The sequence below is a fragment of the Oncorhynchus masou genome, chromosome 28 (genome assembly GCF_036934945.1).
Source record: "Oncorhynchus masou masou isolate Uvic2021 chromosome 28, UVic_Omas_1.1, whole genome shotgun sequence".
In the NCBI taxonomy this organism is placed as follows: domain Eukaryota; kingdom Metazoa; phylum Chordata; class Actinopteri; order Salmoniformes; family Salmonidae; genus Oncorhynchus; species Oncorhynchus masou.
In genome coordinates this window covers 7151867-7167918 of record NC_088239.1, presented here as the reverse complement: position 1 = coordinate 7167918, position 16052 = coordinate 7151867, and the positions used below count along the sequence as shown (strand labels likewise).

General features: G+C 43.6%; 1 protein-coding gene across 4 annotated transcripts in view; it reads right to left on the bottom strand.

Moving 5' to 3' along the window:
* LOC135518498 (netrin-G1-like) overlaps positions 1–16052 on the bottom strand; it is a 253945-nt gene that overhangs the window by 25283 nt on the left and 212610 nt on the right. For 2 of the 4 annotated variants that reach the window (XM_064943669.1, XM_064943672.1), the window contains exon 4: positions 10117–10125. In XM_064943669.1, coding sequence (XP_064799741.1) covers positions 10117–10125 — 9 coding nt within the window. Of the gene's footprint in view, positions 1–2831; positions 2877–10098; positions 10126–16052 lie in introns of all 4 variants that reach the window. The other 2 variants (XM_064943670.1, XM_064943671.1) reach the window with 2 other exon arrangements.

The following is a 16052-nucleotide window of genomic DNA, read 5'->3' as shown; positions in this document are numbered from 1 at the left end:
TAGTGTTGTGTTGTTACATTCTCCTGACAGATGACCAGTAGTGTTGTGTTGTGTTGTTACATTCTCCTGACAGATGACCAGTAGTGTTGTGTTGTGTTGTTACATTCTCCTGACAGATGACCAGTAGTGTTGTGTTGTTACATTCTCCTGACAGATGACCAGTAGTGTTGTGTTGTTACATTCTCCTGACAGATGACCAGTAGTGTTGTGTTGTTACATTCTCCTGACAGATGACCAGTAGTGTTGTGTTGTGTTGTTACATTCTCCTGACAGATGACCAGTAGTGTTGTGTTGTGTTGTTACATTCTCCTGACAGGTGACCAGTAGTGTTGTGTTGTTACATTCTCCTGACAGATGACCAGTAGTGTTGTGTTGTTGCATTCTAGTGACAGGTGACCAGTAGTGTTGTGTTGTTACATTCTCCTGACAGATGACCAGTAGTGTTGTGTTGTGTTGTTACATTCTCCTGACAGATGACCAGTAGTGTTGTGTTGTTACATTCTCCTGACAGATGACCAGTAGTGTTGTGTTGTGTTGTTACATTCTCCTGACAGATGACCAGTAGTGTTGTGTTGTGTTGTTACATTCTCCTGACAGATGACCAGTAGTGTTGTGTTGTGTTGTTACATTCTCCTGACAGATGACCAGTAGTGTTGTGTTGTGTTGTTACATTCTCCTGACAGATGACCAGTAGTGTTGTGTTGTGCTGTTATATTCTCCTGACAGATGACCAGTAGTGTTGTGTTGTGTTGTTACATTCTCCTGACAGATGACCAGTAGTGTTGTGTTGTTACATTCTCCTGACAGATGACCAGTAGTGTTGTGTTGTTACATTCTCCTGACAGATGACCAGTAGTGTTGTGTTGTTACATTCTCCTGACAGATGACCAGTAGTGTTGTGTTGTGTTGTTACATTCTCCTGACAGATGACCAGTAGTGTTGTGTTGTGTTGTTACATTCTCCTGACAGATGACCAGTAGTGTTGTGTTGTTACATTCTCCTGACAGATGACCAGTAGTGTTGTGTTGTGTTGTGTTGTTACATTCTCCTGACAGATGACCAGTAGTGTTGTGTTGTGTTGTTACATTCTCCTGACAGGTGACCAGTAGTGTTGTGTTGTGTTGTTACATTCTCTTGACAGATGACCAGTAGTGTTGTGTTGTGCTGTTATATTCTCCTGACAGATGGCCAGTAGTGTTGTGTTGTTACATTCTCCTGACAGGTGACCAGTAGTGTTGTGTTGTTACATTCTCCTGACAGATGACCAGTAGTGTTGTGTTGTGTTGTTACATTCTCCTGACAGATGACCAGTAGTGTTGTGTTGTTACATTCTCCTGACAGATGACCAGTAGTGTTGTGTTGTTACATTCTCCTGACAGATGACCAGAAGTGTTGTGTTGTGTTGTTACATTCTCCTGACAGATGACCAGTAGTGTTGTGTTGTTACATTCTCCTGACAGGTGACCAGTAGTGTTGTGTTGTTACATTCTCCTGACAGATGACCAGTAGTGTTGTGTTGTGTTGTTGCATTCTCCTGACAGATGACCAGTAGTGTTGTGTTGTTACATTCTCCTGACAATTGACCAGTAGTGTTGTGTTGTGTTGTTACATTCTCCTGACAGATGACCAGTAGTGTTGTGCTGTTACATTCTCCTGACAGATGACCAGTAGTGTTGTGATGTTACATTCTCCTGACAGATGACCAGTAGTGTTGTGCTGTTACATTCTCCTGACAGATGACCAGTAGTGTTGTGCTGTTACATTCTCCTGACAGATGACCAGTAGTGTTGTGCTGTTACATTCTCCTGACAGATGACCAGTAGTGTTGTGCTGTTACATTCTCCTGACAGATGACCAGTAGTGTTGTGCTGTTACATTCTCCTGACATACCAGCACCATACTTCCTCTAGGAAACCTCAGTGGGATTATTCCCCATAAATCTCCTCACCGGTCCGTACGGTAAACACATAACAATCCCACTGCTGTCCGCATCTCTTCGCCATCCGATAACAAACAAAGAAACTGCCTAAGTCCCTCTCACATGCTCTGCAATGTTCTCGCCAGATATAAACCCAAGACACATACCGTATAGCACACTCTGGCTTCTATACCTATACAACTGCTTGGCTAGAGCTCTCCATGGAAATACAGGGGCAGTTGTTTTATGCAAGACAGTCGCCACATCCTCAACACATCTGCACACTGGATTAACTTGAGTTTGCCTGAAATCAATCTACATAAACCGCTCCGTGAAACCTCCCTCTTTTCTTCCACCAAGCCCAGATAGAATTTTTGAATCCCTAGAAGCGCCACGCATAATTAAAATGGAGGGGATAAGCAAAGGTATATTGAAACGGGATAGAAGAAAGAGAGGCGAGGAGAGGGAGAGAAAGAGATAGGCTCTCTATCTTTATACTGCTCTCGTGTAGAGATTCCACATCTGGGGGCTCAAGTGAGGGGGGAAAGGGTGGGGTGGTGGTGAGGGGGATATTGTAATGGAGTCACAGAATGTCGCAGCACAACCATGTCTGCCAACTACGCCAGAAAATCAAATGTCCTGTTTTGAAGGTGTCCTCTTTTCTCTCTTTCACAAAAAAAGAGAGAGTGAATAAAGGGGAAAAAAAGATATATACTGTATATATTTGTGTTTGTTAAAAAAAAAATCTATATCATTAAATGTTTTAACACAGATGAACTCTAGGCAGGAAAAGCTCCCTCCTGGGGGATCTGGCCTCCACTGACACAGCTACTACACTCACTGTATGACTACTGTATATTTGAGAAATATCTGTAAAGAGATAGGTTTCATCTTAGTTGGAGGTATAGCCTACCTTGGTTTCGGTTAGCAACACCTAGGGATGAGACATTCGGCCGAACTGAATGCAATCGGGAGAAACCAAGTTATTAGGTGCAATGGCTATAGTGGACATCAGATTCATAGACAGTACTAGACGTTCTAATACAGGTTGACTGGTGAGGCATACAACTAGACACACCGGCTTAACTCAGAACAACTCAGAACAACAGAATGACTGACAAGCCTGTACAGGGACAAGCAGTAGATGCATCCCCAACACCAGTCCCACACCATGTCACAGATGATGCGATTGTGTCGTTTCATGGCTCACTTGAGTGTGTGCATCGATGGCAATGATGAATAAACATAAACAACAACAACAAAAACATATATATAACAAACGACAGTCTCTACTTGAGATTCTCTCTGATATGTAGTGGGATAACATGGCGGCTTGGTTCAAGTGTCACAGGCATTTTGTTGAGTTCATCAAATTAATGCAATCAATATCTAATTACAGTGATTTCAGGTTGAGGAATCACAAAGAATAAATCATGTGTTGTGTCAGGAATTGGAATGACTGATAGTTGTGGTGTAACCTCATAATTACATACAATTCTGTATTTCTGTGATGGGGATTTTACAGGTGGTGTTTGTTGGTTGTGGTCGGTTGGGAGAAGGAGCAGTGTTGAGTCAAGCCGAGACAGAAGGGAGGTCTTGTTACTTGTTCTAGTAGTGTCATCGTTCGTTAAAGCAGCAATAAGTCTCTGTGTTGCAGTATCCTTGATGTCAGTGTGTTCAGGTAGTCATGTGATCATTAGTGACCAGTGGTGTCACAGCAAGCAATTTAACTACCGTGTGATTGGATAGTGAACCATACTGTGTGGTGTGTCTAATCATTTGAAATGCATTCAGTTTGGTTAAAGATAAGGGTAATGCTTTTAAAATAAAGTGTTTGGGTATGCATGCACTCAGGTACATAGACATACAGTTAGTTTATGCTGTAGTGTTTGACTACATTTCTATCCAAACCCTCTCCATGACAATTCCATCACTGATAAACTACATAGAATGTCATGTCAGTTCTAAATAAGTTGTACATTAATAATTGCCACAAGTTCAAATTCAGTTAAGATGTTCTAAATGAGAAGTGACATATTATACTCAATGCTCTCATAATGAAACTAATGCTTTCATAATGAAATGAATGCTCTCATAATGAAATTAATGCTCTCATAATGAAATGAATGCTCTCATAATGAAATGAATGCTCTCATAATGAAATGAATGCTCTCATAATGAAATGAATGCTCTCATAATGAAATGAATGCTCTCATAATGAAATGAATGCTCTCATAATGAAATGAATGCTCTCATAATGAAATGAATGCTCTCATAATGAAATGAATGCTCTCATAATGAAATTAAATGAGCTCAGATAAAAATAATATATATTATACATATTATACATATGCATATATATATATATATATATATATATATATATATATATACACATACATATTTTGCTTTAATGGCTGCATTAGGGCGATTCTGGCTGGCTTACTAAACCTGAAATATAGTTGATGGAAGGTCAATTAATAATTAAAGTACTTCCAAACAACAATATGAAAAAGTGTTTTCTGTTCTGAGGGTAGATCTGGGGGTAGTTCTATTCCAGAATATTTAGCTGTGTTCGGCTTGGTTCCTTTATTTATTTTAGAGAACATAGCTACATACCCACGATTTCAGTTAGTTTTCCCTCAACTTCATCTCTGGTGTGGCTATAGAACCAAAATTGGGTAGTGTTTTGTGTTGTCAGAACCAACACTTTGTTGTGTTTCCCTGGTATGGCTACAGAACCAACACTTTGTAGTGTTTCCCTGGTGTGGCTCCAGAACTGGCTACAGAACCAAAACTGGGTAGTGTTTCCCTGGTGTGGCTACAGAACTGGCTACAGAACCAAAACTGGGTGGTGTTTCCCTGGTGTGGCTATAGAACCAAAACTGGGTAGTGTTGTGTTGTGGCTACAGAACCCAAACTGGGTAGTGTTTTGTGGCTACAGAACCCAAACTGGGTAGTGTTCTGTTGTGTCTTGGCTACAGAACCAAAACTGGGTAGTGTTTTGTAGTGTTGTGGCTGCAGAACCAACACTGGGTAGTGTTTCGTTGTGTTGTGGCTACAGAACCCAAACTGGGTAGTGTTTTGTGTTGTGGCTACAGAACCCAAACTGGGTAGTGTGTTGTGGCTACAAAACCCAAACTGGGTAGTGTTTTGTGTTGTGGCTACAGAACCCAAACTGGGTAGTGTTTTGTGTTGTGGTTACAGTACCCAAACTGGGTAGTGTGTTGTGGCTACAGAACCAAAACTGGGTAGTGTTTTGTAGTGTTGTGGCTACAGAACCAACACTGGGTAGTGTTTTCGTTGTGTTGTGGCTACAGAACCAAAACTGGGTAGTGTTTTGTGTTGTGGCTACAGAACCAAAACTGGGTAGTGTTTTGTGTTGTGGCTACAGAACCCAAACTGGGTAGTGTTTTGTGTTGTGGCTACAGAACCAAAACTGGGTAGTGTTTTGTGTTGTGGATACAGAACAAAAACTGGGTAGTGTTTTGTTGTGTCTTGGCTACAGAACCAAAACTGGGTAGTGTTTTGTGTTGTGGCTACAGAACCAACACTGGGTAATGTTTTGTGTTGTGGCTACAGAACCCAACCTGGGTAGTGTTTTGTGTTGTGGCTACAGAACCCAAACTGGGTAGTGTTTTGTGTTGTGGCTACAGCACCAAAACTGAGTAGTGTTTTGTGTTGTGGATACAGAACAAAAACTGGGTAGTGTTTTGTTGTGTCTTGGCTACAGAACCAAAACTGGGTAGTGTTTTGTGTTGTGGCTACAGAACCCAACCTGTGTAGTGTTTTGTGTTGTGGTGGATAGGGGGGAGGGTGCTTCTGCAGGTATAGAGACAGACAGTCAGCATCTCATGAGAGCTTCATTGCCTACAGGCCTGTGAATGAACCATACAGACATGGCCCTAAGTCAGTCAGTCAGTGTGCCCTTTATGTGAGTCCCACCCACAGACAGACAGACAGACAGGATGTAACAAAGACATTCTCCACTAGGGTTCTGAGAGAGCAGCCATGGTCTGGCTAGGTGTCGGGTTGGGGAGGCTCTAGGGAGGGGGTGATGTGTGAGAAGTGAATGTATATACAGTATGTATATCTATGGAGAACATGCATGCAGCACAGGCAGGAGACAACATTGAACTCATTCAGCTCTCTAAGGTTGGGGTGGAGGGGTGGAGGGAGGGAGGGTGTCCACTTGGTTCCATGCTCATTTCTGACGCCAAATATCTCTGGATTTTCATAATAAATGGTTTCTTATTGTTTGGATCAAATTATACTTTTATGTTAGTTTGAGCTCAGTTGTCGTAACTGTTGTACTGTTGTGGTTCAGAGATCAGTGCCGACTAGCGAGTTCATTTTACCACCATGTAGTCATTGTAAATATGCTGATACCATTGTAAATATTAAACATGGCAACATCTCAATACTTATAAAGAGCTTCCTTTAGTCGTCTTCTTCACTTCCTGAATGCTGACACATAAAAAGACTGGGTAGGTCTGATAGTAATACTGATGTAATATATCTAGTTCCTAGTTATCTAGTTCCTAGTTATCTAGTTCCTAGTTATCTTGTTCCTAGTTATCTAGTTCCTAGTTATCTAGTTCCTAGTTATCTAGTTCCTAGTTATCTAGTTCCTAGTTATCTTGTTCCTAGTTATCTAGTTCCTAGTTATCTAGTTCCTAGTTATCTAGTTCCTAGTTATCTTGTTCCTAGTTATCTTGTTCCTAGTTATCTTGTTCCTAGTTATCTTGTTCCTAGTTATCTTGTTCCTAGTTATCTAGTTCCTAGTTATCTAGTTCCTAGTTATCTTGTTCCTAGTTATCTTGTTCCTAGTTATCTTGTTCCTAGTTATCTTGTTCCTAGTTATCTTGTTCCTAGTTATCTTGTTCCTAGTTATCTTGTTCCTAGTTATCTAGTTCCTAGTTATCTAGTTCCTAGTTATCTTGTTCCTAGTTATCTTGTTCCTAGTTATCTTGTTCCTAGTTATCTAGTTCCTAGTTATCTTGTTCCTAGTTATCTAGTTCCTAGTTATCTTGTTCCTAGTTATCTTGTCCTAGTTATCTTGTCCTAGTTATCTTGTTCCTAGTTATCTTGTCCTAGTTATCTTGTTCCTAGTTATCTTGTCCTAGTTATCTTGTTCCTAGTTATCTAGTTCCTAGTTATCTTGTTCCTAGTTATCTAGTTCCTAGTTATCTAGTTCCTAGTTATCTTGTTCCTAGTTATCTAGTTCCTAGTTATCTTGTTCCTAGTTATCTTGTCCTAGTTATCTTGTTCCTAGTTATCTTGTCCTAGTTATCTAGTTCCTAGTTATCTTGTTCCTAGTTATCTTGTTCCTAGTTATCTTGTCCTAGTTATCTTGTTCCTAGTTATCTTGTCCTAGTTATCTTGTTCCTAGTTATCTTGTTCCTAGTTATCTAGTTCCTAGTTATCTAGTTCCTAGTTATCTTGTTCCTAGTTATCTTGTTCCTAGTTATCTTGTTCCTAGTTATCTTGTTCCTAGTTATCTAGTTCCTAGTTATCTTGTTCCTAGTTATCTTGTTCCTAGTTATCTTGTTCCTAGTTATCTTGTTCCTAGTTATCTAGTTCCTAGTTATCTTGTTCCTAGTTATCTAGTTCCTAGTTATCTTGTTCCTAGTTATCTAGTTCCTAGTTATCTTGTTCCTAGTTATCTTGTTCCTAGTTATCTTGTTCCTAGTTATCTAGTTCCTAGTTATCTAGTTCCTAGTTATCTAGTTCTAGTTATCTAGACCTAGTTATCTAGTCCTAGTTATCTTGTTCTAGTTACCTAGTTCTAGTTATCTAGACCTAGTTATCTAGTCCTAGTTATCTAGTTCCTAGTTATCTTGTCCTAGTTATCTAGTCCTAGTTATCTAGTTCTAGTTATCTAGACCTAGTTATCTAGTCCTAGTTATCTTGTTCCTAGTTATCTTGTCCTAGTTATCTAGACCTAGTTATCTAGTCCTAGTTATCTAGTTCCTAGTTATCTTGTCCTAGTTATCTAGTCCTAGTTATCTAGTTCTAGTTATCTAGACCTAGTTATCTAGTCCTAGTTATCTAGTCATAGTTATCTAGTTCTAGTTACCTAGTCCTAGTTATCTAGTTCCTAGTTATCTTGTTCCTAGTTCCTAGTCCTAGTTATCTAGTTCTAGTTATCTAGTTCCTAGTTATCTTGTTCCTAGTTATCTAGTCCTAGTTATCTAGTTCTAGTTATCTAGACCTAGTTATCTAATCCTAGTTATCTAGTCATAGTTAACTAGTCATAGTTATCTACTCCTAGTTATCTAGTCATAGTTATCTAGTTATCTAGACCTAGTTATCTAGTTATCTAGTAATCTAGTTATCTACACCTAGTTATCTACACCTAGTTGACTAGTCCTAGTTATCTAGTCATAATTATCTAGTCATAGTTATCTAGTTATCTAGTACTAGTTATCTAAACCTAGGTATCTAGTTATCTAGACCTAGTTATCTAGACCTAGTTATCTAGACCTAGTTATCTAGTTATCTAGACCTAGTTATCTAGACCTAGTTATCTAGTTGTCTCATTATCTATACCTAGTTATCTAGTCCTAGTTATCTAGCTAGTTAGACCTAGTTATCTAGTTATTTAGACCTAGTTATCTAGTCCTAGTTATCTAGATATCTAGACCTAGTTATCTAGTTATCTAGTCCTAGTCATCTAGTCCTAGTTATCTAGTTATCTAGACCTAGTTATCTAGACCTAGGTATCTAGTTATATAGACCAGGTTATCTAGTCCTAGTTATCTAGTCCCTGTCATCCAGTTATCTAGACCTAATTATCTAGTCCTAGTTATCTAGTCCTAGTTATCTAGACCTAGTTAACTAGTCCTAGTTATCTAGTCCTAGTTATCTAGTCATAGTTATCTACACCTAGTTGACTAGTCCTAGTTATCTAGTCCTAGTTATATAGTTATATAGTCCTAGTTATCTAGTTATCTAGACATAGTTATATAGTCCTTAGTTATCTAGTTATCTAGTCCTAGTTATCTAGTTATATAGTCCTAGTTATCTAGTTATCTAGACATAGTTATCTAGTCCTAGTTATCTAGTTATCTAGTCCTAGTTATTTAGTCCTAGTTATCTAGTTATCTAGTCCTAGTTATCTTGTCCTAGTTATCTAGTTATATAGACCTAGTTATCTAGTTATCTAGTCATAGTTATCTAGTACGAGTTATCCAGTTATCTAGACCTAGTTATCTAGACCTAGTTATCTAGTCCTAGTTATCTAGTTATCTAAACCTAGTTATCTAGTCCTAGTTATCTAGTCCTTTGGATATCTGCAGTCATGGAGATACAGACTGTAGTTTAGGAAAAGGAAACTATTCAAACACTAATGGGATGCTTTCCATATAAACTGCTTTTTGTCTATTGGTTTCCCCCAAGTAGAGAGGGTTCTAGCCAGATAAATAGATTGATGGATAGACTGATGTGGAATGAGCAGGGGCGCTTTTACTTGTTCAACACTTGTACGCGTCCTAAATGACATCCCATACCCTACATAGTGCACTACTTTTGACCAGAGCTCTATGGACCTTGGTCAAAAGCAGTGCACTTTACAGAACATAGGGGGACGCATCCTTGGTGTGTGTGTGTGTGTGTGTCTTCTGTTATTCTCCTGAGTCCCAGGCTGCTGCTGTAGTAACTGTAGACTGTGTCTCTAGACGTCTCTCTCTGTGCTCCAGGGGCCACTGGCTTCAGCAGATAATACTCATATTGAAATGACCCCCCTGACATTATCCCACCACTGAGGTCAGGGCATATTAATAAACTCTATAGGGCATTTATTTATAATGCAAAAAGGGGGGGAAATGGTGTTTTGTATGCATGCTCAGGTGTGTGGCTGCTATCTAGGCTTAACTTGTTGAAGGTGAATTAGTCCACCTCCACATGCAGCCTTCGAGACAACATGGCAGAAAGCTATTGCCATTTCCTTCGGAGAGGGTAAAAAAGGGGAATTGAACTAAACCCTGGCATAATGAACACTTACAAATCAATTATGTCTGATCCTTCACTTAAATGAACAATGGGAGGATCTAAATCAGAAATGAACATTTAAAACCACGTGGACTTTAGGGATGGATATGAGCGGGCATAGTAAAGCAGCAAGCAGTTTCTGTGTGGGTGCAGGGCGGGTGGGGGGGGGGTCTGCTTCATTTACTTACTAACTGGACCAATGTTACTGGGGATGCCTGCAAGAGAAAGACAAAACAGTTGGGAAATCAGTCTTTTACATTTCATTCTACATTAACAAATTGGATATTGCAGTTAAGGACATTGTTTGTATTCATTTCAACACATTGAATGTAATCTAGTAAATACGATCGCACACGCACACCAGTAGCAGATAGACTAGCTGTTAAAGCATTGGGCCATAACCGAAAGGTCGCTGGTTTGAATACCCGAGCTGACAAGGTGAACAATCTGTCAATGTGACTTTGAGCAAGGCTCTTAACCCTAGTTTGTTCCAGGGGCCGTTGCACTACTATGTTTTAACTCTTTAGTTTAAACTATACTAAATATATTCATATGTCACAAAATAAGTGATTAAAAAACACTGTTTTGCAATGAAGGTCTACAGTAACTTCAACTGCACTGTCTGGGGTAGCACAGTGGTGTAGCCGGAGGACAGCTAGCTTCCGTCCTCCTCTGGCTACATTGACTTCAATACAAAACCTAGGAGGCTCGTAGGCCTCTTCCGTAGACATACAGTGCCTTGCGAAAGTATTCGGCCCCCTTGAACTTTGCGACCTTTTGCCCCATTTCAGGCTTCAAACATAAAGATATAAAACTGTATTTTTTTGTGAAGAATCAACAACAAGTGGGACACAATCATGAAGTGGAACGACATTTATTGGATATTTCAAACTTTCTTAACAAATCAAAAACTGAAAAACTTGGGGTGCAAAATTATTCAAAAAAGTTCAAGGGGGCCGAATACTTTCGCAAGGCACTGTACATGGTAATTATGGCCACTTCTGGAGGACGGCCTCCAACCAATCAAAACATTTGCAGTATGAACGGGCATGTTGCCCATTGAATCATAGAATTAGGATCAGAAAATGAACCTTGTGTGTTGTATTGGGATAGTGCCACAGAGCATTATGGGGGTTCTATGTGTTGAGAATCTTAGTGACATTGTTGGAGACAGATTAAGAGTGAAGAGTGATAGTTTAGCATTTAAAAAAAATATTATTCAATTAAATTTTTTTTTTTTCAAATTACAGGGAGACTGAAGAGGTGTATTATAAATATTTTTCTTGGTTTTAGAAATGTATTTGTGTGTCCAGTTAGTGCTATTTATTTAACATTTTTAGAAGTTAGCCGTGCTAACTTCAGTAGCTAGCTAGCAGTTCTCTCCGCCAGAATGATAGAATGGCCAACGCTGCTGAAAATGTTGTGGACATTCTGTTGAAAAACAATCTTTCATTCTCTGGGGTACATGGAAAAGTGTGCGAATTAAAAGCGAGGGTCGACCCCTGCCTGAGATTAGTTTCATGAAGAAGGATGAAAAGGTGAGGACGTTCAATACCAACTGGTATCAATAGTATATCTGGTTAACAAGGAGCCTTTCATCAAGCAGCCTGTATTGCTGGCCTTGTCTGCTTTCTGGAAAGTCTGAGCCCTGGTCGAATGTGGGTACATTGACCCGTAGAACATTGATCATTCATCTAAATGGCAAAACAAAAGCAGTGAGCATATGAATGACCACGTCAGATTCAAGGTTCTGGGAAAAAGCTGCATCGATAGAGGACAGAACGAGAGGGAAAGTTCCACCAACAAGGGCAACTACAAGGAGCTTGCAAAGGTTAGGGCTCCTGAGTGGTGCAGTGGTCTAAGGCACTGCATTTCAGTGCTAGAGGCGTCACTACAGACCCTGATTCTATTACAGGCTGTATCACAACCAGCCGTGATTGGGAGTCCCACAAGGCAGCGCACAACTTGGCACAGCATCATCCGCGTTAGGGTTTTGTCGGGTAAGTGCACGCTTTACTTGCTGAAGATATCAAACTTTCAACTGTCTTTTCTAGGATGTCGATTGAGTGTAGTCTGGCACAGGGGTCTGAAGGTGAACGGAAAGGCACTGGAGCAACGAACCGCCCTTGCTGTCTCTGCCTGGCCAGTTACCCTCTCTCCACCTGGATTCTCTGCCTCTAACCCTGTTACAGGGGCTGAGTCACTGGTTTACTGGTGCTATTCCATCACGTCCCTATGACGGGTGTGTCACTTGAGTGGGTTGAGTCAATGACGTGAACTTTCTGTCCGGGTTTGGCGCCCCCCTCGGGTTTGTGCCGTGGGGGAGACCTTCATGGGCTATACTCAGCCTTGTCTCAGGGTAGTTGGTGGTTTGAAGATATCCCTCTATCCCTTAATATGCTCCCTCTAATTCTCTCTCTCTCCCTCTCTCTCCCCTCCCGGAGGACCTGAGCCCTGGGACCTTGCCTCAGGACTACCTGGTCTGATGATTCCTTGCTGTCCCCAGGCCACCTGGTCGTGCTGCTGCTCCTGTTTCAACTTTTCTGCCTGCGGCTAAGGAACCCTGACCTGTTCACCAGACGTGCTACTTTGTCCCGGACCTGCTGTTTTCAACTCTCTCTCTCTCTACTGCACCTGCTGTCTCTAACTCTGAATGATCGGCTAAAAAAAGCCAACTGACATTTACTCATGAGGTTCTGACCTGTTGTAACCTCTACAACCACTGTGATTATTATTAGTATGAACTACCGAACTGAGTCTCTAATAGCAATATGTTTCAAGTAGACCACCATAGTCCCTATGCCCAAGAACACTAATGCAACCTGCCTAAATAACTACCGACACGTAACACGCATGTCTGTAGCCATGAAGTGCTTTGAAAGGCTGGTCATGGTTCACATCAACACCATTATCCCAGAAACCCTAGATCCACTCTAATTTGCATACCGCACCAACAGATCAACTCTAATTTGCATACTGCATCAACAGATCCACTCTAATTTGCATACCGCACCAACAGATCCACTCTAATTTGCATTCCGCACCAACAGGTCCACAGATGATGCAATCTCTATTGCGCTCCACACTGCCCTTTCCCACATGGACAAAAGGAACACCTACGTGAGAATGCTATTCATTGACTAATATATAATATAATAATATATCCCATTTAGCAGACGCTTTTGTCCAAAGCGACTTACAAGTCGGCTGGGGCCACTACTTTCACATATGGGTGGCTCCAGCGGGAATCGACCCCACGACGCTTGGCGTTGCAAGCGCCATGCTCTACCGACTGAGCCACACAGGACTACAGCTCAGCGTTCAACACCACAGTGTTGGGACCTATAGTGCCACCAGTCTGACCACTCTGGGACCTATACTGCCACCAGTCTGACCACTCTGGGACCTATAGTGCCACCAGTCTGACCACTCTGGGACCTATAGTGCCACCAGTCTGACCGCTCTGGGACCTATACTGCCACCAGTCTGACCACTCTGGGACCTATAGTGCCACCAGTCTGACCGCTCTGGGACCTATACTGCCACCAGTCTGACCACTCTGGGACCTATAGTGCCACCAGTCTGACCACTCTGGGACCTATAGTGCCACCAGTCTGACCACTCTGGGACCTATAGTGCCACCAGTCTGACCACTCTGGGACCTATAGTGCCACCAGTCTGACCACTCTGGGACCTATAGTGCCACCAGTCTGACCACTCTGGGACCTATAGTGCCACCAGTCTGACCACTCTGGGACCAATAGTGCCACCAGTCTGACCACTCTGGGACCTATAGTGCCACCAGTCTGACCACTCTGGGACCTATAGTGCCACCAGTCTGACCACTCTGGGACCTATACTGCCACCAGTCTGACCACTCTGGGACCTATAGTGCCACCAGTCTGACCACTCTGGGACCTATAGTGCCACCAGTCTGACCACTCTGGGACCTATAGTGCCACCAGTCTGACCACTCTGGGACCTATAGTGCCACCAGTCTGACCACTCTGGGACCTATAGTGTCACCAGTCTGACCACTCTGGGACCTATAGTGCCACCAGTCTGACCACTCTGGGACCTATAGTGCCACCAGTCTGACCACTCTGGGACCTATAGTGCCACCAGTCTGACCACTCTGGGACCTATAGTGCCACCAGTCTGACCACTCTGGGACCCACCACCAGTCTGACCACTCTGGGACCTATAGTGCCACCAGTCTGACCGCTCTGGGACCTATAGTGCCACCAGTCGGACCACTCTGGGACCTATAGTGCCACCAGTCTGACCACTCTGGGACCTATAGTGCCACCAGTCTGACCACTCTGGGACCTATAGTGTCACCAGTCTGACCACTCTGGGACCTATAGTGCCACCAGTCTGACCACTCTGGGACCTATAGTGCCACCAGTCTGACCACTCTGGGACCTATAGTGCCACCAGTCTGACCACTCTGGGACCTATAGTGCCACCAGTCTGACCACTCTGGGACCTATAGTGCCACCAGTCTGACCACTCTGGGACCTATAGTGCCACCAGTCTGACCACTCTGGGACCTATAGTGCCACCAGTCTGACCACTCTGGGACCTATAGTGCCACCAGTCTGACCACTCTGGGACCTATAGTGCCACCAGTCTGACCACTCTGGGACCTATAGTGCCACCAGTCTGACCACTCTGGGACCTATAGTGCCACCAGTCTGACCACTCTGGGACCTATAGTGCCACCAGTCTGACCACTCTGGGACCTATAGTGCCACCAGTCTGACCACTCTGGGACCTATACTGCCACCAGTCTGACCACTCTGGGACCTATAGTGCCACCAGTCTGACCGCTCTGGGACCTTCCACCAGTCTGACCGCTCTGGGACCTTCCACCAGTCTGACCGCTCTGGGACCTTCCACCAGTCTGACCACTCTGGGACCTATAGTGCCACCAGTCTGACCGCTCTGGGACCTATAGTGCCACCAGTCTGACCACTCTGGGACCTATAGTGCCACCAGTCTGACCACTCTGGGACCTATAGTGCCACCAGTCTGACCACTCTGGGACCTATAGTGCCACCAGTCTGACCACTCTGGGACCTATACTGCCACCAGTCTGACCACTCTGGGACCTATAGTGCCACCAGTCTGACCGCTCTGGGACCTTCCACCAGTCTGACCGCTCTGGGACCTTCCACCAGTCTGACCACTCTGGGACCTGCCACCAGTCTGACCACTCTGGGACCTATAGTGCCACCAGTCTGACCACTCTGGGACCTGCCACCAGTCTGACCGCTCTGGGACCTATAGTGCCACCAGTCTGACCACTCTGGGACCTATAGTGCCACCAGTCTGACCGCTCTGGGACCTATAGTGCCACCAGTCTGACCACTCTGGGACCTATACTGCCACCAGTCTGACCGCTCTGGGACCTATACTGCCACCAGTCTGACCGCTCTGGGACCTATAGTGCCACCAGTCTGACCACTCTGGGACCTATAGTGCCACCAGTCTGACCACTCTGGGACCTATACTGCCACCAGTCTGACCACTCTGGGACCTATAGTGCCACCAGTCTGACCACTCTGGGACCTATAGTGCCACCAGTCTGACCACTCTGGGACCTATAGTGCCACCAGTCTGACCACTCTGGGACCTATAGTGCCACCAGTCTGACCACTCTGGGACCTATAGTGCCACCAGTCTGACCACTCTGGGACCTATAGTGCCACCAGTCTGACCGCTCTGGGACCTATACTGCCACCAGTCTGACCACTCTGGGACCTATAGTGCCACCAGTCTGACCACTCTGGGACCTATAGAGCCACCAGTCTGACCACTCTGGGACCTATAGTGCCACCAGTCTGACCACTCTGGGACCTATAGTGCCACCAGTCTGACCGCTCTGGGACCTATACTGCCACCAGTCTGACCGCTCTGGGACCTATACTGCCACCAGTCTGACCACTCTGGGACCTATAGAGCCACCAGTCTGACCACTCTGGGACCTATAGTGCCACCAGTCTGACCACTCTGGGACCTATAGTGCCACCAGTCTGACCACTCTGGGACCTATAGTGTCACCAGTCTGACCACTCTGGGACCTATAGTGCCACCAGTCTGACCGCTCTGGGACCTATAGTGCCACCAGTCTGACCAC